The 27,502-nt window shown below is 43.6% G+C and overlaps 1 protein-coding gene across 1 annotated transcript in view; it reads right to left on the bottom strand.

Moving 5' to 3' along the window:
- The window catches only part of LOC115156197 (striated muscle preferentially expressed protein kinase), a 125,116-nt gene that overhangs the window by 22,885 nt on the left and 74,729 nt on the right, over nt 1-27,502 (bottom strand). The window contains exon 19 of the mRNA XM_029703567.1: nt 118-318. Within this exon, the coding sequence (XP_029559427.1) occupies nt 118-318 (201 nt within the window). The remainder of the gene's footprint in view (nt 1-117; nt 319-27,502) is intronic.

Here is a 27,502-nt window from a genome sequence, read left to right as displayed (position 1 = left end):
GTGTGTGTCTACCATAAGAAAGACCGTTATAGCTGCCAATTTCCCCAATTTTCAAGTGAAATGGTATACGTAATCTATGTGACAGGCACCAGTCAGTATGAACTCCCAAAAGGATACATCTCTGTGACAATGATGAATGCATTCTTCTTCTCAAAGGCATCATGGAAATACAGGACTCTCTCGTGGTCCAGCCCAGACAGTAGGTTCATCTCTCTCAGAGCAGAGGCCTTCCTCTTGGCTCGGGCAGAGATGAACTTGGAAGCATACTCCATTTTACCAACCTTCTGCGTCACTCGTTTCACATAGGAGAAAGCCCCTCTGAAAAAATAAATAAAACGATTGATTTGGAGGTAACACTTTACAATCACTTTCATGATTAAGCATTAACAAACAATTTCTAAACCTTGAATAAATACACATTTCATTTAGAACATTTATAAGGATATAGTCCTTACAATCCATTAAAACATTTGAATTTATGAATGTTTGTTGTTTCATGGTTTACAATAAGAGTAGATAACATGAGACAGATCATGACAGTTTGATATGATGTTCTTTTGACTGCTGATTACAGGAAATTATCTAATAAGTCTGTTATTAGTGGGATTTGAAGTAACAAACGTCCCACTCTAAATCTTTGTCATACTTATTATTAGTGTGGCTTGTGAAAGTAGCCACACTTTTTAAATAATGTACCACTTATTTCTGACTTGTATTATTAATGTGGCTTGCAAAGCAAGAGTCCCCACTTTAAATCTTAGACATACTTGTTATTATTATTATTATTAATGGGGCTTGCAAATCAAGAGTCCCCACTTTAAATCTTAGGCATGCTTCTTATTATTATTAATGGGGCTTGCAAAGCAAGAGTTTCCACTTTAAATCTTAGACATAGTTCTTATTATTAATGGGACTTGTGAAGCAAGAGTCCCTACTTTATATCTTGGACATACTTATTTATCTTCGGAATATTATTATTTGAAATGCTACTCCTCTTAAACCATTTAAGCTAGAAACGGCGTTCAAACTTTAAAATGTGCAGACTGGTCTAGATTGAGCTTTTTAAACTATTAAGCTTTCTTTCCTTTTTTGTCAATCTTCATTCACTTTCATGGCACTTTTTTCAACATTCTAAAAGACCCCATTGTGACATCATCACTTCCACCATTCCATTCACTGTAAATGCAACAATGCAACTTTTGACACAAATCAGCTACTTTTATCACTTTGCAAACAACTTAGACAAAAAGTTAGAACGTATGAAATCTTCCTCTACTTCTCTGCTTTTCAAATCTGAATGCGGAAACAAAAATATTCTGATAAAAAGTTACAGCTATTTTAGTGTCCGCATCAACAACATTTTCTGACTATTTATAAACAACTGACATTTTTACAATTTTCCCAACAAGTTAGACAAAATGTTAGAGGGTACGATATCTTTGTCTACTTTTCTGCTATTCAAAACTATCTACTACAGATCTTACGATACAGCTGTTTTAGTAACTGAATGAACACATTTCCCCCATTTTTTACCCAAACAACTGCCATTTTGTCAGGAGTGGTCTGTAGTTGTGATGTTGTGGTCTGTAATTGTGGTCAGTAGTTATGTGGTTGTAGTCAGTAATTGTGGTCAGTGGTTGTGGTCAGTAGTGGTGGTAGTTAGTTATGGTCAGCAGTTATGTGGTTGTGCTCAGTAGTTGTGATCAAGAGTTGTGTTCAATAGTTGTGGTCAGGAGTAATGGTCGGTAGACACAACTAGTGACCACAATTACTAACCACATAACAACTACGGACCACAGCCACACAACTGACCACAACTACTGACCACAGCAACAGAACTACTGACCACACAACTCCTCAGCACAACTACTGACCACAACTACTGAACACAACTCCTGACCACAACTATTGATCACAATTACAGACCACAACCACAGAACTACTGACCACAACCACACAACTACTGATCACAACAATTACTGACCACAACCACAGAACTACTGACCACACAACTCCTCAGCACAACTACTGACCACAACTAATGACCCCAACTAATGACCACAACCACACAAGTACTGACCACAATTACTAACCACAACCACACAACTACTGGCCACGCAACTACTGAACACAACAACAGACCTTAACTCCTGACCACAACTACTGACCCCAACCACACAACTACTGTCCACAAATAGGGCTGTTGCAGTGACTGTATTACCGCCACACCAGCAGTCATGAGTCAAGACCGGAGTAAAATTTCATGTGACCATTGAGTCACGGTAATCTCCTTTTATGCATTCTGGTAGTACCTTAGTCGCTAATGACCATCAGGTCACTAATGGCCTGGTACTCAGTGCTCTATTGTCCTTCCAACCACTCTGACATCAATGCAAATGCCTAACACAACAAAATGGACAGTGCATTCTAAGTTGATGGTTCATTCAAAACACCCATACGGACATTAACTCTTACGAGTCGGATTGAGTTTGACAATAGCCAGTGAAAAATCAGAGCGCCATATTCAAAACCACAAATCTAATCATTTCTATTTCTCAAACATAGGACTATTTTACACCATTTTATAGATACACTTCTCCTGAATCGAACCACGTTGTCCGATTTCAAAAAGGCTTTACAGCAAGAGCAAAACATTAGATTATGTTAGGAGAGTACATCGACACAAAAAAACACACAGCCATCCATTTTCCAAGCAACTAGCATGCATCACAAATACCCAAAACACAGCTAAATGCAGCACTAACCTTTGACAATCTTCATCAGATGACACTCCTAGGACATCATGTTACACAATACATGCATTTTTTTGTTCGATAAAGTTCATATTTATATATAAAAACAGCCTTTTACATTGGCGCGTGACGTTCAGAAAATATTTTCCCTCAAATACTGCCGGTGGATCAGCGCCACAATTTACAAAAATACTTGTCATAAACGTTGATAAAATATTAAACTGTCATTCAAAGAATTATAGATGAACATCTCCTTTATGCTAACGCTGTGAAAGATTTCAAAAAAGCTTCACGAGGAAAGCACTCTGCAATAATCTGAGTACTGAGCTCAGAAAAATAGGCTAGGCTATAGAGATAGCCGCCATATTGGAGTCATCTAAAATCATAAATTGCATTAGAAATATTCCCTTACCTTTGATGATCTTCATCAGAAGGCACTTCCAGGCATCCCAGGTCCACAACAAATGTTGTTTTGTTCGATAAAGTTCATAATTTATGTCCAAATAACTCCTTGTTGTTCGCGAATTCAGTTCAGCTACTCCAAATGTAAGAAGCGCGCGGACAATGTCACGACGAAAAGTTTAAAAAAAGTTGTATTTACGTTCGTTCAAACATGTCAAACGTTGTAAAACATCAATCTTTAGGGCCTTCAGAACGTGAGGATTCAGTAATATTTCAACCGGACGGTTCCTGTGTCTTGAAAAAGGTTTTGGAACGGGAGGATCCACCCTCGTGAACGCGCCCCAATGAAGTGATGTCATTCCCTGCCTCACCAACTTCCCCACCTTCTCATTCGTTTTCTGTTGATCGTAGACACCTCAAACAACTTTGTAAAGACTGTTGAAATCTAGTGGAAGCCTTAGGAAGTCCACAATTATTACTATGTCACTGTGTATTCAATAGGAAACGACTTGAAGAGAGCCCATGCATCCAGATTTCCACTTCCTGGTAGGATTTCTCTCAGGTTTTTGCTTGCCATATGAGTTATGTTATACTCACAGACACCATTCAAACAGTTTTAGAAACTTCAGAGTGTTTTCTATCCAAATCTACTAATAATATGCATACCCTAGCTTCTGAGTTTGAGTAGGAGGCAGTTTAATATGGGCACAAATTTTTTCCGAAATTGTCAATACTGCCCCCTTTCCTTAAAGAGCTGTAAGAAGTTTAACACTTACGCATAAGCATAGGCCTATATACGAGTCCAAGCCTGAAAAAAAACCTGAATTCAAATAATGATTGTGCCGTTATACAATACATAGCCTACCGTATATTATGCACAGCAGAAAAACATAAAACAAAACTGATTTAATATGTCTTTGATAAATAATTGGTCTAGCCTATACTTTTTAATTAAACAAATTCTAGTAATCGCCTTTGAGTGTGGACTGTATTATTATTCATACTGGATGAACTGGTTACATTATGCCATGCTTCAAACTTTCTATCGCTGAGTCTGGCCCTGTTCCTGCCCATTTGATAATGGGCCATTCTAAATCAAAACTAATTTTACACATTAGTAAAGACAAGATTAAATTGAGAATAGTCTGATGGGTGAAAATATGATCACTCAATGAGAGAACAGTTGTGCAGCCTGAGGCAAGGAACAGAGAGCAAGCTTTTTCTGCGACTTTATCAAGTCATCAATAGTCTATAGTCACTTCATGCAGCCCATATATGTTTTGATGTCTAAGTCATTCTAAGGTTTATATAATTCACAACTGACATTGACAAATAACTCTTAATCTAGCATATGGGACCTGCTTCAAATGATCACTTTTACACTCAACATAGCCACAACATATGCGCACTCGCTCCGGAATGGGAAAAATATCCTTTCTATTTTATTCAGCTAAGTTCAATTACATTCTTCTTACTATGAAATCATATAATCTAAAATAATGGGATGGGACTTACAAGCATATCTTGTCAGCTGAATGAACAAGCCTACATCCTATGGCACGGCGCATAGCCAGATAACATACAGTAGGCCAACACATTTTCTGTTCTTCTGAAATACATAATGTTTCTTTAGACCTGCCTAAAATAAATAATGGATTTATTGCGATGGTGTATATTTAATTGATTTATTAGACTGTTTTAAATACTGAACAAAAATATAAGCGCAACAACAAGATTTTACTGAATTACAGATCATATAAGGAAACCAGCTAAATAAATTCATGAGGGCCTAATCTATGGATTGCACATGACTGGGAATACAGATATGCATCTGTTAGTCACATATACCTTTAAGAAAGGTAAGGGTGTGGATCTGAAAACCAGTCAGTATCTGGTGTCACCACTATTTGCCTCATGCAGCATATCTCCATTGCATAGAGTTGGTCAGGCTGTTGATTGTGGCCTGTGGAATGTCGTCCCACTCCTCTTCAATGGCTGTGTGAGGTTGCTGGATATTGGTGGGAACTGGAACATGCTGTCATACACGTCAATCCAGAGCATTCCAAACATGCTCTAAAATGACGTTACAGGAGGCTTATGGTAGAAAAATTAACATTAAAATCTTTGGCAATAGCTCTGGTGGACATTCCTGCAGTCAGCATGCCAATGGCACGCTCCCTCAAAACTTGAGACATCACTGCACATTTTAGAGTGGCCTTTTATTGTTCCCAGCACAAGGTGAACATGTGTAATGATCATGCTGTTCAATTAGCTTATTGATATGCCACACCTGTCAGGTGGATTGATTATCTTGGGAAAGTAGAAATGCTCACCAAAAGGGATGTAAACAAATTTGTGGCAAAACTTTTAGAGAAATCAACTTATGGAACATTTCTGAGATCTTTTATTTCAGCTCATGAAACATAGGACCAACACTTTACATGTTGCGTTCATGTTTTTGTTCAGTGTAGATGTTCCAAAGCCATGCATCAGCGGCTTGTATGCAGCTTGTTTGTGTGGAGGCCTGGAGATGCAAAACGTGTTTATGTTAATAAACGGTCAATTACCGTGAGACGGTAACAAAGTGTCATGACTGCCACAGCCCTAATCACAACCACACAACTACTGACCACAACTAATGACCACAACCACACAACTACTGACCACAATTACTGACCACAACCACACAACTACTGACCACAACTACTGACCACAACCACACAACTACTGACCACAATTACTGACCACAACTACTGACCACAATTACTAACCGTCATTACTCTACACAAGATTAAAACAATCATGAATGAGCATCACTGAGTTAATATGAAAGAGAAAAACTATTGGACAAATGCAAGATGTTTTAAGGGAAAGTTTATTTTTCAAACAAATCAAACAGTGTAACAAGTTAGGCAGTTTAATGTTTCTTGTGTCTTACTTCAATCAGAGTATACACAAACATTTTGTCTTTGTCATCTTCATTGCATTATGAGGGCACTTGTTTGTCATGACATCAGCTTGAGTAAAACATTTTTTACTTCTTCCGCTACCACAAAAATACTTTTAAAGAGTTAAACCAAGCCCCAGAACTTTACTTGTAAAGTTACTATTTAGTTATTGTGGGACTTGTGTCGCAAAAGCCACCACTTAAATCTTCATCATACTTATTATTATTCTAATTATTATTTAGCACTCAACTCCTCCTACACAGTTTAAGCTATAAACGGCATTCAAACTTTAAAACGTATAGACTGGTTTGAGTTGGTTGTATTCAACTTTTTTTTGTGCGTGTATTTTACTTCGGCGATAGGATTGAATGTTTACCATACTTATCCTCTCTAGGGTAGGTGGGACGAAATCGTCCCACCTACGTAACAGCCAGTGGAATCCCGTGGCGCGTTATTCAAATACCTTAGAAATGCTATTACTTCAATTTCTCAAACATATGACTATTTTACACCATTTTAAAGACAAGACTCTCGTTAACCTGTTGGGGGTAGGGGGCAGTATTTACACGGCCGGATAAAAAACGTACCGATTTAATCTGGTTACTACTCCTGCCCAGTAACTAGAATATGCATATAATTATTGGCTTTGGATAGAAAACACCCTAAAGTTTCTAAAACTGTTTGAATGGTGTCTGTGAGTATAACAGAACTCATATGGCAGGCAAAAACCTGAGAAGATTCTGTACAGGAAGTGCCCTCTCTGACCATTCCTTGGGCTTCTTGACTCTCTTTATTGAAAACTTAGGATCTCTGCTGTAACGTGACACTTCCTACGGCTCCCATAGGCTCTCAGAACACGGGAAAAAGCTGAATGATGTCTTTGCAGCCCCTGGCTGAAAAACATTAGCGCCTTTGGAAAGTGGTCTATCAGAGTACAATGAGACTGAGGCGTGTGCACGAGGCGACCCCATGTTTTTATTTTCTCTGTCTTTGAACTAAAACACGGTTTCCCGGTCGTAAATATTATCGCTTTTTTACGAGAAAAATGGCATAAAAATTGATTTTAAACAGCGGTTGACATGCTTCGAAGTACGGTAATGGAATATTTAGAAATCTTTTGTCACGAAACGCGTCGGGCGCGTCACCCTTCTTTACACTTCGGATAGTGTCTTGAACGCACAAACAAAACTCCAAGTGGACAGTCATGTGCCTTTTACTGAGGAGTGGCTACTGTCTGGCCACTCTACCATGAATGCCTGATTGGTGGAGTGCTGCAGAGATGGTTGTTCTTCCATCTCCACAGAGGAACACTGGAGCTCTGTCAGAGTGACCATCGGGTTCTTGGTTACCTCCCTGACCAAGGCCCTTCTCCCACAATTGCTCAGTTTGGCCGGGAGGCTAGCTCTTAGAAGATTCTTGGTGGTTCGAAACATCTTCCATTTAAGAATGTTGGAGGCCACAGTGTTCTTGGTAGCCTTCCCCAGATCTGTGCCTCGACACAATCTTTTCTCGAAACTCTACGGACAATTCCTTCGACCTCATGGCTTGGTTTTTGCTCTGACATGCACTATCAACTGTGGGACCTTATACAGACAGGTGTATGCCTTTCCAAATCATGTCCAATGAATAGAATTTACCACAGGTGGATTCCAATCAAAGTTGTAGAAACATCTCAAAGATGATTCATGAAAACAGGATGAACCTGAGCTCAATTTTGAGTCTCCTAGCAAAGGATCTGAATACTTTTTATTTTTAATACATTTGCAAGAAAATCTAAAAACATGTTTTCACTAAGTCTTTATGGGGTATTGTGCGTAGATTGATGAGTTTTAATTTTTTTTAATCCATTTTAGAAAAAGGCTGTAACATAACAAAATGTGGAAAAAGTCAAGGGGTTTGAATACTTTACGAATGCATTGTACAGTTGAAGTCAGAAGTTTACATACACTTAGGTTGGATTCATTAAAACTCATTTTTCAACCACTCCACAAATTTCATGTTAACAAACTATAGTTTAGGCAAGTAGTTTAGAAAGTTGTGCATGACACAAGTAATTTTTCCAACATGTTTACAGACAGATTATTTCACTTATCTTCTTGGTGACAGGAGGCAGTATTCATAAATTCAGATGAATAACATGATTAAACTGCCTGCTACTCGGGCCCAGAAGGTAGGATATGCATATTATTAGTAGATTTGGATAGAAAACACTCTGACGTTTCTAAAACTGTTTGAATGATGTCTGTGAGTATAACAGAACTCATATGGCAGGCAAAAACCTGAGAAAAAATACAACCAGGAAGTGACTTGTAGTTATTCTATCTAATCCCTATTCAAACTACAGTGTCTGTGGGGTCATTTTGCACTTTCTAAGGCTTCCACTAGATGTCAACAGTCTTTAGAACCTTGTTTTATGCTTCTACTGTTACTGGGACCTGGGACCAACGAGTTGTTTACTGCGCAGGCACACAGGCGCACCCTTCCTTCTTTTTCATCTGTAATGAATACGCTATTGTCCGGTTGGAATATTTTCTAAGATTTATGTTAAAAAGACCCTGAGGATTGATTGTAAACATTGTTTGACATGTTTCTACGAGCAGTAAAGGAACTATTTTACTTTTCGTCTCTGGTTTAGCGCTCTCGCGTTATGCCTTTGGATTAGTGATCTGAACATGCGAACAAAACTGAGGTATTTGGACATAAATATGGAGTTTATCGAACAAAACGAACATTTCTTGTGGAAGTGGGAGTCCTGGGAGTGCATTCCGACGAAGATCAGCAAAGGTAAGTGAAGATTTATAATACTAATGCTGAGTTTAGTTGACTTCAGAACTTGGCGGGTAACTGTATAGCTTGCTTTGATGGCTGAGTTCTGTACTCAGAATATTGAAAATTGTGCTTTCGCCGTAAAGCTATTTTAAAATCTGACACAGCAGTTGCATTAAGGAGAAGTGTATCTATAATTCTTTCAATAATTGTTGTAAAACATTTATGATGAGTATTTTTGTAAGTTGATGTGCTCATATACCAGGAGTTTTGGAGGGAATACATTTTCTGAACATCACGCGCCAATGTAAAATGGGGTTTATGGATATAAATATGAACTTTATCGAGCAAAACATACATGTATAGTATAACATTGAGTCCTGGGAGTGTCATCTGATGAAGATCATCAAAGATTAGTGATAAATTTTAGCTGTCACGTTCTGACCAGTAAAGGGGTTATTTGTTATTGTAGTTTGGTCAGGACGTGGCAAGGGGTGTTTGTTTTATGTGGTTCGGGGTTTGTTGGGATATGTGTTTATGTAGAAGGGTGTTTGTTTAGAGTGTTCCGGGGTTTTGGTTAATGTTCTGTTAGTATATTTCTATGTTCTAGTCTTTCTATTTCTATGTTTAGTTGATGGGGTTGACCTTCAATTGGAAGCAGCTGCTCTTCATTGCTTCTAATTGAAGGTCTTATTTAAGAGGGGTGTTTTTGGCATGGGATTTGTGGGAAGTTGTTGTTGCACTGCTGTGTTAGCCTGCAAAACTGTTCGTTCGTACGTTTTCTTGTTTTGTTTATTAAGTGTTCTAAATAAAAGATCAAATGAGCACTCAACCTGCTGTGCCTTGGTCCAGTATATACGATGACCGTTACATTAGCTGTATTTCTGTCACGGTTGTCTTCGTCCTCTGACGATATAACGAAATCGTCATCAGAAAATGTGGACCAATATGCAGCAGGTACGTGAATGCTCATCTTGACTTTTATTTACTATAAGAATGAACATACAAAATAACAAAATACGAAGACGAACAAATAACAGTCTGGCAAAGCATAGGGCTTTACACAGAACAATCACCCACAAAACACAAACACAAACACACCCTCATTTATGAGACTCTCAATCAAAGGCAGATAGACAACACCTGCCTTCAACTGAGAGTCCCAACACCAATTCACCAGACATAGAAACAGACATACTAGACTCCACATAGAAATACCTAAACATAAACCAACACCCGGAATTACTAAAACAAACACCCTTAAACCAAACACACCACCCTGAACCACATAAAACAAATACCCTCTGTCACGCCCTGACCAAACTACAAACAATTAACCTTATATACTGGCCAGGACGTGACAGTACCCCCCCTTAAAGGTGCTACCCCAGAAGCACCTTAAAAACAAAAACAAACAAAAAATACCCCCAAACAATACCTAAAAGAAAAATTCCCCCTTACTAAAGGGAGGGAAGGGAGGGTGGCTGCCGTCAACGACGGCACTGTGCTACACCCCCCCCTCCCCAACCCACCTATATTGGAGGCGGCTCAGGTTCTGGCCGTTCCAGGCAGTCTGGCAGTTCGGGGCAGTCTGGCGGCTCGGGGCAGTCTGGTGGCTCGGGGCAGTCTGGGCAGTCTGTCGGCTCGGGGCAGTCTGGGCAGTCTGTCGGCTCGGGGCAGTCTGGGCAGTCTGTCGGCTCGGGGCAGTCTGGGCAGTCTGTCGGCTCGGGGCAGTCTGGGCAGTCTGTCGGCTCGGGGCAGTCTGGGCAGTCTGTCGGCTCGGGGCAGTCTGGGCAGTCTGTCGGCTCGGGGCAGTCTGGGCAGTCTGGCCACTCCGGCAGGTCAGGGCAGTCTGGCCACTCCGACAGGTCAGGGCAGTCTGGCCACTCCGGCAGGTCAGGGCAGTCTGGCCACTCCGGCAGGTCAGGGCAGTCTGGCCACTCCGGCAGGTCAGCGCAGTCTGGCCACTCCGGCAGGTCAGCGCAGTCTGGCCACTCCGGCAGTTCAGCGCAGTCTGGCCACTCCGGCAGTTCAGCGCAGTCTGGCCACTCCGGCAGTTCAGCGCAGTCTGGCCACTCCGGCAGTTCAGCGCAGTCTGGCCACTCCGGCAGTTCAGCGCAGTCTGGCCACTCCGGCAGTTCAGCGCAGTCTGGCCACTCCGGCGACTGTTGACTGACGGGCAGCTCCGACGACTGTTGACTGACGGGCAGCTCCGACGACTGTTGACTGACGGGCAGCTCCGACGACTGTTGACTGACGGGCAGCTCCGACGACTGTTGACTGACGGGCAGCTCCGACGACTGTTGACTGACGGGCAGCTCCGACGACTGTTGACTGACGGGCAGCTCCGACGACTGTTGACTGGCGGGCAGCTCCGACGACTGTTGACTGGCGAGGCTGGGTTTACGCACTTGCCGTTTAGTGCGGGGAGCGGGAACAGGACGAGTCGGACTGGGTGGACGCACTTCCGGGTCCGCACGAGAGACAGGAGCTGGAAACCCAGGGCTATGGAGGCGTACAGCCGGTCTAGATCTTACCTCCTGCACAACCCGCCTTGGCTCGATGGAACTAGTAGCCCTGCACGAGCGGAGTGCTCGTACAGGGCAGACTGGGCTGTGCAGGGGCTTGATGGTAGCCGTGCGTAGAGCGGGAGTTGGGTAGCCTGGTCCTCGGAGGCGTACCGGCGACCAGATGCGCTGCGCAGGCATCCTCCTACCAGGCTGGATGCCCGCTCTAGCACGGCACCTGCGAGGGGCTGGAATAACTCGCACCGGACTGTGCGTGCGTATGGGTGAGATATTGCGCTTCTCAGCGAAACATGGCGCTCCCCACCTCATACGCTCCTCCATATAACCACGAGTAGCTGGCTTCCGGCTCTTCCCTCGCCTAGCCAAACTACCCGTGTGCCCCCCCAAAAAAAATTCTTGGGGGTGCCTCTCGTGCTTCTCCCTCAGCGCGTCTCTGGCCTCGTACCACCGCCTCTCTGCCTTGGCTGCTTCTATTTCCCACTGCGGGCGGCGATACTCCCCAGCCTGATGCCAAGGTCCGGCCCCGTCCAGAACTTCCTCCCAAGTCCACTTCTCCCGCCAGTCCAACTCGAACTCCGTCTGCTCCTTCCTCTGCTGCTTGGTCCTTTGGTGGTGGGTGATTCTGTCACGGTTGTCTTCGTCCTCTGACGATATAACGAAATCGTCATCAGAAAATGTGGACCAATACGCAGCAGGTACGTGAATGCTCATCTTGACTTTTATTTACTATAAGAATGAACATACAAAATAACAAAATACGAAGACGAACAAATAACAGTCTGGCAAAGCATAGGGCTTTACACAGAACAATCACCCACAAAACACAAACACAAACACACCCTCATTTATGAGACTCTCAATCAAAGGCAGATAGACAACACCTGCCTTCAACTGAGAGTCCCAACACCAATTCACCAGACATAGAAACAGACATACTAGACTCCACATAGAAATACCTAAACATAAACCAACACCCGGAATTACTAAAACAAACACCCTTAAACCAAACACACCACCCTGAACCACATAAAACAAATACCCTCTGTCACGCCCTGACCAAACTACAAACAATTAACCTTATATACTGGCCAGGACGTGACAATTTCTGGTGTTTGTGACACCTCTCCTTGCTTGGAAAATGGCTGTGTGGTTTTTCTTGTTTAGGTGCTGTCCTAACATAATCGAATGTTATGCTTTAGCCGTAAAGCCTTTTTGAAATCGGACACTGTGGTTGGATTAATGAGAATCTTATCTTCCAAATGGTGTATAATACTTGTATGTTTGAGAAATTTGAATTATGAGATTTTTGTTGTTTTGAATTTGCCGCCCTGCTATTTCACTGGCTGTTGATAGTGTGTACCGCGGGTGGGACGTTAGCATCCCAGATGTCCCAGAGAGGTTATAACTCACTGTATTACAATTGCAGTGGGTCAGAAGTTTACATACACTAAGTTTAATGGGCCTTTAAACAGCTTGGAAAATTCCAGAAAATGATGTCATGAGTTTAGAAGCTTCTGATAGGCTAATTGACATCATTTGAGTCAATTGGAGGCGTACCTGTGGATATATTTCATTGACTCATGGAAAAATCAAAAGAAATCAGCCAAGACCTCAGAAAAACAATTGAAGACCTCTACAAGTCTGGTTAATCCTTGTGAGCAATTTCCAAACGCCTGAAGGTACCACGTTCATCTGTACAAACAATAGTACGCAAGTATAAACACCATGGGACCACGCAGCCGTCATACCGCTCAGGAAGGAGACGCGTTCTGTCTCCTAGAGATGAACGTACTTTGGTGCGAAAAGTGCAAATCAATCCCAGAACAACAGCAAAGGACCTTGTGAAGATGCTGGAAGAAACAGGTACAAAAGTATCTATATCCACAGTAAAACGAGTACTATATCGACATAACCTGAAAGGCCGCTCAGCAAGGAAGAAGCCACTGCTCCAAAACCGCCATAAAAAAGCCAGACTACGGTTTGCAACTGCACATGGGGACAAATATCGTACTTTTTGGAGAAATGTCCTCTGCTCTGATGAAACAAACATATAACTGTTTGGCCATAATGACCATCGTTATGTTTGGAGGAAAAAGGGGGAGGCTTGCAAGCCGAAGAACACCATCCCAAACGTGAATCACGTGGGTGGCAGCATCATGTTGTGGGAGTGCTTTGCTGCAGGAGGAACTGGTGCACTTCAGAAAATAGATGGCATCATGAGAAAGGAAAATTACGTGCATATGTTGAAGCAACATCTCAAGACATCAGTTAGGAAGTTAAAGCTTGGTCGCAAATGGGTCTTCCATACTTCCAAAGTTGTGGCAAAATGGCTTAAGGACAACAAAGTCAAGGTATTGGAGTGGCCAATACAAAGCCCTGACCTCAATCCTATAGAAAATGTTTGGACAGATCTGAAAAAGTGTGTGCGAGCAAGGAGGCCTACAAACCTGACTCAGTTACACCAGCTCTGTCAGGAGGAATGGGCCAAAATTCACCCAACTTATTGTGGGACGCTTCTGGAAGGCTACCCGACACGTTTGACCCAAGTTAAACAATTTAAAGGCAATGCTACCAAATACTAATTGAGTGTATGTAAAGTTCAGACCCACTGGGAATGTGATCAAAGAAATAAAAGCTGACATAAATCATTCTCTCTACTATTATTCTGACATTTCACATTCTTAAAATAACATGGTGATCCTAACTGACCTAGACAGGGAATTTTTACTAGCATTAAATGTTAGAAATTGTGAAAAACTGAGTTTAAATGTAATTGGCTAAGGTGTATGTAAACTTCCGACTTCAACTGTATATATTGAAAATGGAGCACCTTAAATTTAATTTATCCAAAAAAGCAAACTAACCCTATCAACGTGCTCTGAAGTATTGTAATATCCTATATTTCTCTAGTTGTGGCTGAAGAAGGACATGGAAAATATAAATACAGCTGTTTTTTCTATACATCAGCAGGACAGAATGTCAGCGTCGGATAAACTCAAACGGGATGGTATGTGTCTCTTTGCTGGTTCGCAATCTCTAATATTAATGAAGTCTCGAGGTTCTGCTTGCCTGAGTTAGAATACCTCATAATAAGATGTAGACCATACTATTTACCTGGAGAGTTTATCATATTTTTCATAGCTGTCTTTTTACCAACACAAACCGATGCTGGCACTAAGACCGCACTCAACGAGCTGTATAAGGCCATAAACTAAGAAGAAAATGCTCACCCAGATGTGCTGCTCCTAGTGGCTGGTGATATTAATGTAGGAGAACATTTTCAACCCCTTCCTGTTTGAGTCTGTAATACCAACATGTTTCAAGCAGACCACCATAGTCCCTGTGCCCATGAACACTAAAGTAACCTGACTAAATGATTACCAACCTGTAGCACTCACGTCTGTAGCCATGAAGTGCTTTAAAAGGCTGGTCATGGCTACCATCAACAACATTGTCCCAGAAACCCTAGACCCACTGCAATTTGCATAAAGCCCCAAAAGATTATGCTATCTCTATTGCACTCCACACTGCCCTTTCCCACCTGAAAAAAGGAACACCTATGTGAGAATGCTATTCATTAACTACAGCTCAGCGTTCAACACCATAGTACCCTCAAAGCTCATCACTAAGCTAAGGACCCTGGGACTAAACACCTCCCTCTGCAACTGGATCCTGGACTTTCTGACGGACCGCCCCCAGGTGGTAAAGGTAAGTAACAACACATCAGCCACGCTTATCTTCAACACGGGGGCCCCTCAGGGGTGCGTGCTCAATCCCCTCCTGTACTCCCTGTTCACTCATGACTGCATGGCCAGGCACGACTCCAACACCATCATTAAGTTTGCCGATGACACAACAGTGGTAGGCCTGATCACCGACAATGATGAGACAGCCTACAGGGAGGAGGTCAGAGACCTGGCCATGTGGTGCCAGGATAACAACCTCTCCCTCAACGTGATCAAGACAAAGGAGATGATTGTGGACTACAGGAAAAGGAGGACCGAGCACGCCTGTATTCTCATCGATGGGGCTGTCGTGGAGCAGGTTGAGAGCTTCAAGTTCCTTGGTGTCCACATCACCAACAAACTATCATGGTCCAAACACACCAAGACAGTCATGAAGAGGGCACGACAAAGCCTATTCCCCATCAAGAGAATGGAAAGATTTGACATGGGTCCTCAGATCCTCAAGTAGTTCTACAACTGCACCATTGAGTGCATCCTGACTGGTTGCATCACTGCCTGGTATGGCAACTGCTCGGTCTCGGGCCGCAAGGCACTACAGAGGGTAGTGTGTACAGCCCAGTACATCACTGGGGCCAAGCTTCCTGCCATCCAGGACCTCTATACCAGGCGGTGTCAGAGAAAGGCCATAAAAATTGTCAAAGACTCTAGCCACCCTATTCATAGACTGTTCTCTCTGCTACCGCACGGCAAGCGGTACCGGAGCGCCAAGTCTCGGTCCAAAAGGCTTCTTAACAGCTTCTACCCCCAAGCCATAAGACTCCTGAACATCTAATCAAATGGCTACCCAGACTATTTGCATTGCCCCGCCACTTTTACGCTGCTGCTACTCTCTGTTTATTATCTATGCATAATCTCTTTAACACTACCTACATGTACATATTACCTCAATTACCTCGACTAACTGGTGCCCCCACTCTGTACCGGTATCCCCTGTATATAGCCTCACTACTGTTAGTTTACTGCTGCTCTTTAATTATTTGTTAGTTTTATTTCCATTTTTTTTTACCTAACACTTCTTTTTCTTACAACTGCATTGCTGGTTAAAGGGCTTGTAAGTAATCATTTCACTGTGAAGTCTACACCTGTTGTATTCTGCACATGTGACAAATACAATTTGATTTGAATACAATGCTCTGTAGGACGTTGGTACCCAGCCACCCGCTAATGCGTCTCTCTCTCTCTCCTCACTGAATGAATGACAAATGGATGAATGGGCAATAATTGCACACGTTACTTCACAATTGAATTTAAATCCAGGCTGTATCACATCCGGCCATGATTGGGAGTGCCATAGGGCGACGCATAATTGTCCCAGCATCGTCTGCGATTGGCCAGGGTAGGCCGTCATTGTAAATAAAAATGTGTTATTAACTGACTTACCTAGTTAAATAAAGATTAAATAAAAATACATTAAATTAAATTAGGCCTAACTGAATGATAAGGAGTGTGAAGTGGTTTATTTAATTTAGAAAGACAATAGTGTAATGATGAATTTGTGTTATGCCTATTTATCAGCTTTGGCACTCATGTTTATAGCAAATAATTTGAATGCGTGACTTGCGGGTTTATTAATTAAGTTTATTTTTACAAAGTAAAATATAAAATAATGGGACTGTTTTATTTACTATATGTAACGATGCGCTGAAAGTCGGGAAGCAAGTTCAGAGAGTGAATACATTTAATAAATAAAAGAACAAAACAAGAAACACGAACAGTGCACCGACATAGAACAGGAACAATGACGACTAGGGAAGAAACCAAAGGGAGTGACATATATAGGGCAGGTAATCAAGGAGGTGATGGAGTCCAGGTGAGTGGCATTATGTGCCTAACAATGTTGACAGGTGTGTGCCCTAACGAGCAGCCTGGTGACCTAAAGGCCGGAAAGGGAGCACAAGTGACACTATAACTCTATTAGCCTACTAATCAAATTTATTGTAAGGGAAACAAAACAAACAAAAAAATGCTACATGTTGCAGTAGGCCTTTAGAATAATGCAAAACATATCCTTGACTATCTGAGTTGATGAGCAAAGGGAAGCAAAGAATGAATGACAAATGGATGAATGGGCGATAATTGTGCAAGTTACTTAACAATCTAATTTAAATTAGACCTAAATGAATGATAAGGAGGGTGAAGACGTTGATTTAATTTAGAACAATAGTGTAATGATGAGTTTGAGTTATGCCTATTTATCGTCATTGGCACTCACTTTAATAATTTGACCAATTTGCGGGTTGATACTATCCTCTTCAACGTTTAACTTTGTAAAAATAAGCTGTTACGGGACTGCTTTATTTACTGCAACTCTATTACTAATCACATTTATTGTAAGAGAAACGAAAACAAGCTACGTTTTGCCGTAGGCCTTTGGAATAATGCAAAACATATCCTTGGCTCTATCAAAGTTGATGAGCAAGGGGAAACAAATGATACCAGTCAGCCTGCACAGCCGGCCCATAGAAACTACACCTAAACTATACCGAAACTAATGTCACACATAAGAGTTAGCCTATAGACAAGATTAAATTGACAATAGTCTGATGAGTGACAGTATTATCAGTTGTGAAATTGTACATGAAGAGATGGGTGCATCTTGTAATTAACAGATGCAGGGAAAGGAACGTCACTTTATCAAATCCTCCTTCACAGTCACATGCAGGTAAAATGTTTTGATTTCTATATAGTATCAGAAAGAGCATATTCTGCAGTTTCTATGACACTTACCTTTGTCAAATTACTCTCAAAATTCAAGAGGTGGAGCACTATTTCCAAATTTCACTTTTCCAAGAATATCTGCCCATGTGTTGAACACATGACCACTAGCATGGCAGCATTGCTCTGGCTACTAAGCAGACTAACAACATAATAAATGTAACATTTGCTATTCTGTTTTTTTTAAATACATTTTCTTTTTTCCACAATGTTTCTTTAGACCCACCCACTTGGGAGACTGGCCAAGCCAATCAGAATTAGTTTTTCCCAAAAAAGGGATATATTACAAACATAAATACTCCTGTTTCATCAGCTATCTGGGTGGTTGGTCTCAGACGATCCAGCAGGTGAAGAAGCCGGATGTGGAGGTCCTGGGCTGGCGTGGTTACACGTGATCTGCGGTTGTGAGGCTGGTTGAACGTACAGCGAAATTCTCTAAAACGACATTGGAGGGAGGCAGCTTATGGTAGGGCAATGAACATTCAGTTCTCTGACAACAGCTCTGGTGGACATTTCTGCAGTCAGCATGCCAATTGCACGCTCCCTCAAAACTTGAGACATCGGTGGCATTGTGTTGTGTGACAAAACTACACATTTTAATCAATCAATCAATCAATCAATCAATCAAATGTATTTATAAAGCCCTTTTTACATCAGCAGATGTCACAAAGTGCTATACAGAAACTCAGCCACATCTGTTTTAGATTGGCCTTTTATTGTCCCCAGCACAAGGTGCACCTAAAATGCAATAGTGGCTGGGTCTGGTCTACATTTAATGAAACAGAAAACATTAGCCAGTGAGAACTTCCTTTTCCGTCTCTGCTGGAGCAACCATATACAGTCATTGGGAGCAATGCACTTCTATCACATCATTTCTGTTTTGATGGGACAGGAAGTGTACTTGATTGAAACACCGGCAGAAACTCATCAGCCAGTCAAATGTATGGGAATTGAAGGGAGGGCATAGTGATTGAAAGAGAAATAATAAAATAAAATGAACAAAACTAGAAGTTGGAGCGTGACGGTTGAAAATGACCAATGAAATGAACTCGATTTCACTTCCTTGGGGGTGTTTTGAACCACTGTAGTTCTTTGCCTATATCCTAGTCTGACTTTGATGCAGGTCATGTTGTTTTTAACATTACGGCCACTGGTAAACACACACAATAAAGGGAAAGGGGAAAGAGGGATATCTAGTCACAATATAGTAAAATTAAAAAGGGGAAAGGGGGATATTTAGTCAGTATAAGTACAATTAAGGTTTATTTGTCACATGCACAGCATACAGAAGGTGCAAACGGTACAGGGAAATGGTTACTTGCATATTTGTATAGTTGAAATATAAAAAATAGAAATTGTCCAAATAAAAACATTGTAAAAATATTTTATCATTATAAGTTGATGCTTACACAGACACACTTGTCAAAATTGATGGGTCATGTGAAAGAAATGCTCTAACAACCCCGCAGCCACATTTAGCTAAGCGAATGGATCACTACTGTCTAGACCTGTTCACATGTTCATGATCTATATTAGATGGCCGTAATCACCACCAGACACACCTGGCTAACTTGATGGGTCATGTAATCATCTGACGAAGTGAAGCTAACTAAACAATTAACCATAATCCAAACCCATACAGTACTAGCAATACAAATGGATTATCATAGCTAGCCACCATGCATGAAATATTGTAGTATGAATCTGCAGGTAGCTAAAGCTAACCAACTAGGTTCAATGTTAGCTAGCTAGCTAACATTAGGTTATAACTAGCAATGCAAATGGCTTCGTGAGACACAAATAATATTAATACACAAATCATACAGCTAACATTAGCTAGCTAGCTAAAAGTATGCCTTAACTTGCAATGAAAATGACTTTCTGACAAAATTAGAAACATATAATATCTTAAAATGTAGCTAGACTCTTACCTGTATAAATGGATGTATGCTTCATGGGAGACTGTAACCCAATTTAACTAAGTAAGACGTAAGTAAGACGTGTGTCATTTCCGTTTTGTTTGTACAGCTTGCTTGGCCCATTGTGTCAAGTCACTCAGATTCACACTGATCGTGTGCAATGCCTAAGAATCATTCAATATTTTACCCTATCTGTCACAGATGCCATGGTTTCCCTTAGTATGAAGATGTAATCTGGAGACAGGTCTTTTATAAAACAGCCTTCTGTGTGTTTTGACACCCTCTGCATTTTCAAACGCAATAATTTTCATACTCTGCTTCCACCGAGCATTCCACTGATTCTATAACAACAACACTGTTGATCGCCATTTCTTCCCCATCACTGTCATCAGAATGACAATGTCTGGTTCAAATTTTTTTTTAACCTAAATCAGGGATTTCCCCATCATCTGATTCATTTTCAGAGTCAGAAAGGTTCAGGATGATCGTCCTCCAGAAAGTAGTCCATCAACTTTTTCCCACTGACCTTTGTTGATAGCGCCTGCTAAATTCAGGGCAGCAATGTTGTTGAGAGCAGTAGCAACGCTTATGCAGTTCTCCATGACATCTTTCAAAAAAGCTGTGGTAGCAAGGATTATCTGCACATACTGAGCAGCTCATGTTAAAGACCGAAGTATGCTACATGGCAGACCAATCTGAACTCATCTCTCGGCATATCCAGCCCATCCATTATCTCAGCCAATCATGGCTAGCGGGAAGTTTCTTGTCTTTTTCCGTGGCTAAACCAATTAGGCTCATAATTTACCATTGTATTTACAGATTATATACAAGTTTGTTATTTTAAGGCACATGAAAGTTCACATTTTCCAGAAGGCATTTCTGCCCAAAAACACATTTACATTTTTAAATACCTCTCCTGTGAAGAAGTGACATGTGTCATACACCTGCCTAGCTTCCTGAAATGGGTCATATTTGATTGTGAGAAAATGTGAATGGGATCAAATTTGGTTTATATTCAAACTTGGGCTGACTAGACTACCTAGACTTTTTCAATCCAAAAGTATTGACTGGAATGAATCAATAAAAACAATCGCTGGCATAGGCTATAGACTGAGTACATTTTTAATAGGCCTACAGTTGCATAGGGCAATACTACACGATGCAAACCTGCATAAAGCAAGCTCAGCCCTTTGAGTTTTGTGTATAGGAAACCCGCCTAGTCCTTCTTTCAAATATAATTAATATGAACAAGTACAAGGTTGCTGCAATTTGACAGGGTTTTCATTCTCCGCAAGGCAAGGAGTTTTTCGGGGATTAGAAAAACTCTGGTCCCATCATAGCCTATATTTAATACATTTTTTTACAACAGATTAATTACGTCATACTGTAAAAGGTCCAGAGTTTTACATGATTAGGTTACCAGGTCAGGAAAAACTATGGGCCCATAATTTATTTTACAGCGCAACACTCTGGTACCTGTGGTGCCACCTCTGCTTCATATTACAGTCTACGTATTCTGTAGTGGTAGTCTGAGTGTAGTAAATAAGTGATCTAACCGCCCCACACTCCAAAGTAATAAAGTTGATATATAGCGCCTTCAGAAAGTATTCATACCCTTTCACTTTTTCCCCATTTTGTTGTGTTACAGCCGGAATTTATTATATTTAGTATTTTGGGGTCACTGGCATACAGACAATACCCATAATGTCAAAGTGGAATAAGGGTTTTCAACATTTTTACAAATAATTAAAATTCAATAAGTATTCAACCCCTTTGTTATGGCAAGCCAAAATAAGTTCAAACAAAAATGTGCTTACCAAGTCTCATAATAAGTTGAATGGACTCTGTGTGCAATAATAGTGTTTAACATGATTTTTAATGACTACCTCATCTCTGTATCGCACAAATACAATTATCTGTGTAATCGGCCAAGGTGGACCACCACTACTTCCGACTAAAGCAACTCACCGTCCGACCGATGACAGGATGACCAGAGGAGGGTGACGTGTGAGCCCAATTGATCAAACGGTCACGGACAGCAGACGGAACGTACAGACACCCAGCTGTACACTGGAGAAGAGTGGGCTCTGTGCGTAACGCCCGCTCGATGTCCGCGTCCAACTCCCACACCACCGGTGCCACCAGGCAAGAGGCCGGAAGTATGGGAGTATGATCCATGGACCGCTCCTCTATGTCATACATCCGGGACAGTGCGTCTGCCTTAGCGTTCTGGGAACCTGGTCGGTAGGACAGAGTGAAAACAAAACGGGTAAAGAACATGGCCCACCTTGCCTGGCGAGGGTTCAGTCTCCTCGCCGCCCAGATGTACTCCAGATTGTGGTGGTCAGTCCAGATGAGAAAAGGGTGTTTAGCCCCCTCCAGCCAATGTCTCCACGCCTTCAGAGCCTTGACAACAGCCAACAGCTCCCGGTCCCCACATCATAGTTTCGCTCCGCCGGGCTGAGCTTCTTCGAAAAGAAAGCACAGGGGCGGAGCTTCGGTGGCATGTCTGAGCGCTGAGAGAGCACGGCTCCGATCCCAGCCTCAGACGCGTCCGCCTTCACTATGAACGCCAAAGAGGGATCCGGATGAGCCAGTAGGGGAGCCGAGGTAAACAGAGACTTCAGGTGACCAAAAGCCCTGTCCGCCTCCGCCGACCACTGCAGTCGCACCGGTCCCCCCTTCAGCAGTGAGGTAATGGGAGCGATACCTCACCAAAACCCTGGATAAACCTCCGGTAGTAGTTGGCAAACCCTAGAAACCGCTGCACTTCCTTTACCGTGGTGGGAGTCGGCCAATTACGCACGGCTGAAATGCGGTCACTCTCCATCTCCACCCCTGAAGTGGAAATGCGGTACCCTAGGAAGGAGACAGACTTTTGGAAGAACAGACATTTCTCAGCCTTGACATACAGGTCATGCTTCAGCAGTCTACCAAGCACCCTGCACACCAGGGACACATGCTTGGCGCGTGTAGCGGAGTATATCAGAATGTTGTCAATATACACCACTACACCCTGCCTGTGCAGGTCCCTGAAAATCTCGTCAACAAAGGCTTGGTAGACTGATGGAGTATTCATCAACCCGTACCGCATGAAGAGGTACTCATAGTGCCCTGAGGTGGTACTAAATGCCGTCTTCCACTCGTCCCCCTCCCGGATACGCACCAGGTTGTAAGCGCTCCTGAGATCCAATTTTGTGAAGAAGCGCGCCCCATGCATTGACTCGATCAGTACACGGGCTTCAGACCTCATCCTTCTTCTTCACAAAAAAGAAACTCGAGGAGGCAGGTGAAGTGGAGGGCCGAATGTATCCCTGCCCCAGGGATTCAGAGACATATGTTTCCATAGCCGCCGTCTCCTCCTGTGACAGAGGATACACGTGACTCCTGGGAAGTGCTGCGTCTACCAGGAGATTTATCGCACAATCCCCCCGTCGATGGGGTGGTAATTGAGTCACCTTCTTCTTACAGAAGGCGAGAGCCAAATTGTCATATTCTGAGGGGATGCACACGGTGGAGACCTGGTCTGGACTTTCCACCATAGTCACACAGATGGAAACCCCCACACACCTCCCTGAGCACTCTCGTGACCACCCCTTGAGAGCCCTCTGTTGCCACGAAATAGTGGGGTCGTGACAGGCCATCCAGGGTAGGCCCAGCATCACAGGAAACGCAGGAGAATCAATAAGGAAAAGACTGATTCTCTTCTTGTGACCCTCCTGTGTAACCATGTCTAGTGTAGCGGTGGCCCTCCTAATCAGCCCTGACCCTAATGGTCGACTATCTAGGGCATGCACAGGGAAGGGCATATCCACAGGAACCAGGGGAATCCCTAAACTGCGGGCAAAGAACAGTCAATAAAAATCCCAGCTGCGCCTGAATCTACGAGCGCCTTATGCTGGGCATTCGGGGAAAACGTAAGAAATTTGATAAACACATACATGTAAGCAACAGGGGGCTCTGGGTGAGCCTGGTGCCGACTCACATGGTGTGACACGATAGTGCCCTGCCTGCTGCCTCGACTCCCTGAGGAACCCCCCCAGCACCGACCAGTAGTGTGCCCTCTGCAACCACAGATGGTGCAGGGAATGGCCCCTCCTCCGGTCGCCCTAAGTGCAGCACCTCCTAGCTCCATGGGCGTCTGAGCGGAGGTGCTGGGGAATGGAACTGACAAGCCCCAATCCGTACATCCGCAGGCAGTCAGCAGGTTGTCCAGCCGGATGGACAGGTCCACCAGCTGGTCCAACGTGATGGTGGTGTCTCGGCAGGCCAACTCCCGACGGACGTCCTCGCGCAGACTGCACCGGTAGTGATCGATCAGGGCCCTGTCGTTCCATCCTGCGCTGGCGGCCAGGATCCGGAAGTCCAATGCAAAATCCTGCACGCTCCTCATCCCGACTCAGGTGGAACAGTCGTTTCCGACCGCTTTCGGATCGAAAACTGCCCGAAAGCCGCAGGTGAATTCTGCGTAATGGTCCAACGCTGCGTCTCCTTCACTCCATACGGCGGTGACCCACTCCGGGCTTTGCCTGAGAGGCAGGAGACGAGGGCGGACACGCTCTCACATCCCGAAGGAGCTGGGTGGATGGTCGCCAGGTAGAGCTCCAGTTGTAGTAGGAATCCCTGGCATCCGGCAGCCATCCCATCATACTCCCTAAGGAGCGTGAGCCGAATCACGCTGGGACTGGGTGAAGGAGGGGTGGACAGTGGGGTCGACGGTAGTTGGGCTGGTGGAGGCGCTGGAAATACTCCTCCTCTCTCCCAACGATCCATCGTCTGCAGCACGCGATCCATGGTGGTGCCCAGAAGTTGCAACATGGTCGCGTGCTGCTGGACACACTCTTCTACCGCCACAGGGAAGGCGTCTGCTTCTGCTGACTCCATTCGTTTGGTGAGTGATTCTGTAATCGGCCTGTGTGTAGCTGGTGTGGAGGAGTCAGGCGCAGGACAGCAGAAATGAGTAAGGAAAGTAATTTACTCAAGGAATAATAAATACAACACAATAAACTAGCCCACAAGTAACGGACCGTATACATACAAACAATCACTCAAAAAAACCATGGGGGAACAGAGGGTTAAATAATGAACAAGTAATTGGGGAAGTGAAACCAGGTGTGTAAAACAAAACAAATGGAAAATGAAAAGTGGATCAGCGATGGCTAGAAGGCCAGTGACGTTGACCACCAAACGCCGCCCGAACAAGGAGAGGGACCGACTTAGGCAGAAGTCGTGAAAATCTGTAGGGTCCCTCAGTCGAGCAGTGCATTTAAAACACAGATTCAACCACAAAGACCAGATGCACTAATCTTCCAATGCCTTGCAAAGAAGGGCACCTATTGTTAGATGGGTAAAAATAAAAAAAGCAGACATTGAGTATCTCTTTGAGCATGGTGAAGTTATTATTACACTTTGGATTAGCGATCAATACACCCAGTCACTACAAAGGTACAGGCGTCCTTCCTAACTCAGTTGCCGGAGAGGAAGGAAACCGCTTAGAGTTTAATGGCTGTGATAGGAGAAAACTGAGGTTGGATCAACAACATGCTGAGGAGCGTCGCTGGAGGCTCCAGGCTGAGGAGCGTCGCTGGAGGCTCTGGGCTGAGGGGCGTTGCTGGAATAGGAACACGCGTGCGGGGAGTAGGAACAGAACACCCCAGACTGGGCAGGCACACTGAAGGCCTGATGCGTGGGACTGGCATAGGAGGCACCAGACTAGTAACACGCACCTCAGGGCTAGTGCGGGGAGCAGGAACAGGACGCCCCAGACTGGGCAGGCGCACTGGAGGCCTGATGCGTGGAGCTGGCATAGGAGGCGCCAGACTAGTAACACGCACCTCAGGACGAGTGTGAGGAGGAGGCACAGGATGTACTGGGCTCCGAAGGCGCACCGGAGGTCTGGAGCTTAGAGCTGGCACACCCCGTCCTGGCTGAATGGTGATTTGCGCCAAACAAGGGCGGAGCGCCGGCACAGGACGAACTGGGCTGTGCTGGTGAAAGGCGGTACCATGCGTAGAGCAGGCGCAGGATTACCTGGACCGAAGAGACACACTGGAGACCATATACGCTGAACCGGCACACTTCTACCTGGCTGACGGCCAACTCTAGCACGGCAACGGTGAGGAGCTTGCACCGAGCGCACGGGCTGTAACAAGGTGCATAACAAGGTGCTTGCTCGGTCACTCGCTCCCCACGGTAAGCACGGGGTGTTAGCTCAGGTCTTAAAATCGCCTTAGCCAATCTGCCCGTGTGCCCCCAACAAAACATTTTTTGGTGCTGCCTCTCGTCCTTGCCTCTTGGTGGATATCACGCCTCATAGTATCGCCGCTCCGCTCTTGCTGCCTCAATCTCCTCCTTCGGACGGCGATACTCCCCAGCCTGCCTCCAGTGTCCATTGCCATCCAGGATTTCCTCCCACGTCCACAACTCCCGCTGCTCCATACCATGCTGCTTGGTCCTTGGTTGGTGGGTGATTCTGTCAGGGCTTTCGGAAGGATCGGACCAATACGCAGCGTGATCGTAGTTCCACATCTTTTATTCAGTCGTGAAACTAATGCAATAAACCATAAACTTGAAATACAAAAACAAGAAAGCCGTGACGCAGAGCAGGCATACACTACTCACAAAATAATCACCCACAAAACACCAGTGGGACAAACATCAACTTAAATATGGCCTCCAATTAGAGACAACGACAACCGGCTGCCTCTAATTGGAGGTCATGCCAAACAAAAACTAACCTAGAAATACAAAACTAGAAACTAAACATAGAAATACCAAAATGGACAAACACCCCCTGTCATGCCCTGACCTACTCTACCATAGAAAATAACAACTTACTATGGTCAGGACGTGACATACAGCCTTATTCTAAAATGTATTAAATAAATCAATAATCCTCAGCAATTTACACACAATACCATATAATGACAAAGTAAAAACAGGTTTTTAGAATTTTTGCAAATTTCTTAAAAATAAAAAACAAATAGCTTTACTTAAGTATTAAGACCCTTTGCCATGAGACTCAAAATTGAGCTCAGGTGCATCCTGTTTTGCTCCGAGACAGGATTGTGCCGAGGCACAGGTCTGGGGAAGGGTACTAACATATTTCTGTAGCATTAAAGGTCCACAAGAACACAGTATCCTCCATCATTCTTAAAAGGAAGAAGTTTGGAACCACCAAGACTCTTCCTAGAGCTGGCAGCCTAGCCAAACTGAGCAATTGGGGGAGAAGGGCCTTGGTCAGGGAGGTGACCAAGAATCTGATGTTCACTCTGACAGAGCTTAAGAGTTTCTCTGTGGAGATGGGAGAACCTTCCAGAAGGACAACCATCTATGCAGCACTCCACCAATCAGGCCTTTATGGTAGAGTGGCCAGACGGAAGCCATTCATTAAAAAAGTCACATGACAGGCCGCTTGGAGTTCGCCGAAAGTCTCCTAAAGACTCTCAGACCACAAGAAACAATATTATCTGATCTGATGAAAACAAGATTCAACTCTTTGGCCTGAATGCCAAGTATCACATCTGGAGGATACCTGGCACCATCCCTACGGTGAAGCATGGTAGTGGCAGCATCATGCTGTGGGGGTATTTTTTAGATGCAGGAACTGGGAGACTAGTCAGGATGGGGAAGGATGAACGGAGCAAGGTACAGCGAGATCCTTTATAAATTCTATTTATTTCACCTTTATTTAACCAGCTAGGCCAGCTGAGAACAAGTTCTCAT

Source organism: Salmo trutta, chromosome 20 (genome assembly GCF_901001165.1).
Source record: "Salmo trutta chromosome 20, fSalTru1.1, whole genome shotgun sequence".
Classification (NCBI taxonomy): domain Eukaryota; kingdom Metazoa; phylum Chordata; class Actinopteri; order Salmoniformes; family Salmonidae; genus Salmo; species Salmo trutta.
This window is presented reverse-complemented; position numbering and strand designations above follow the sequence as displayed.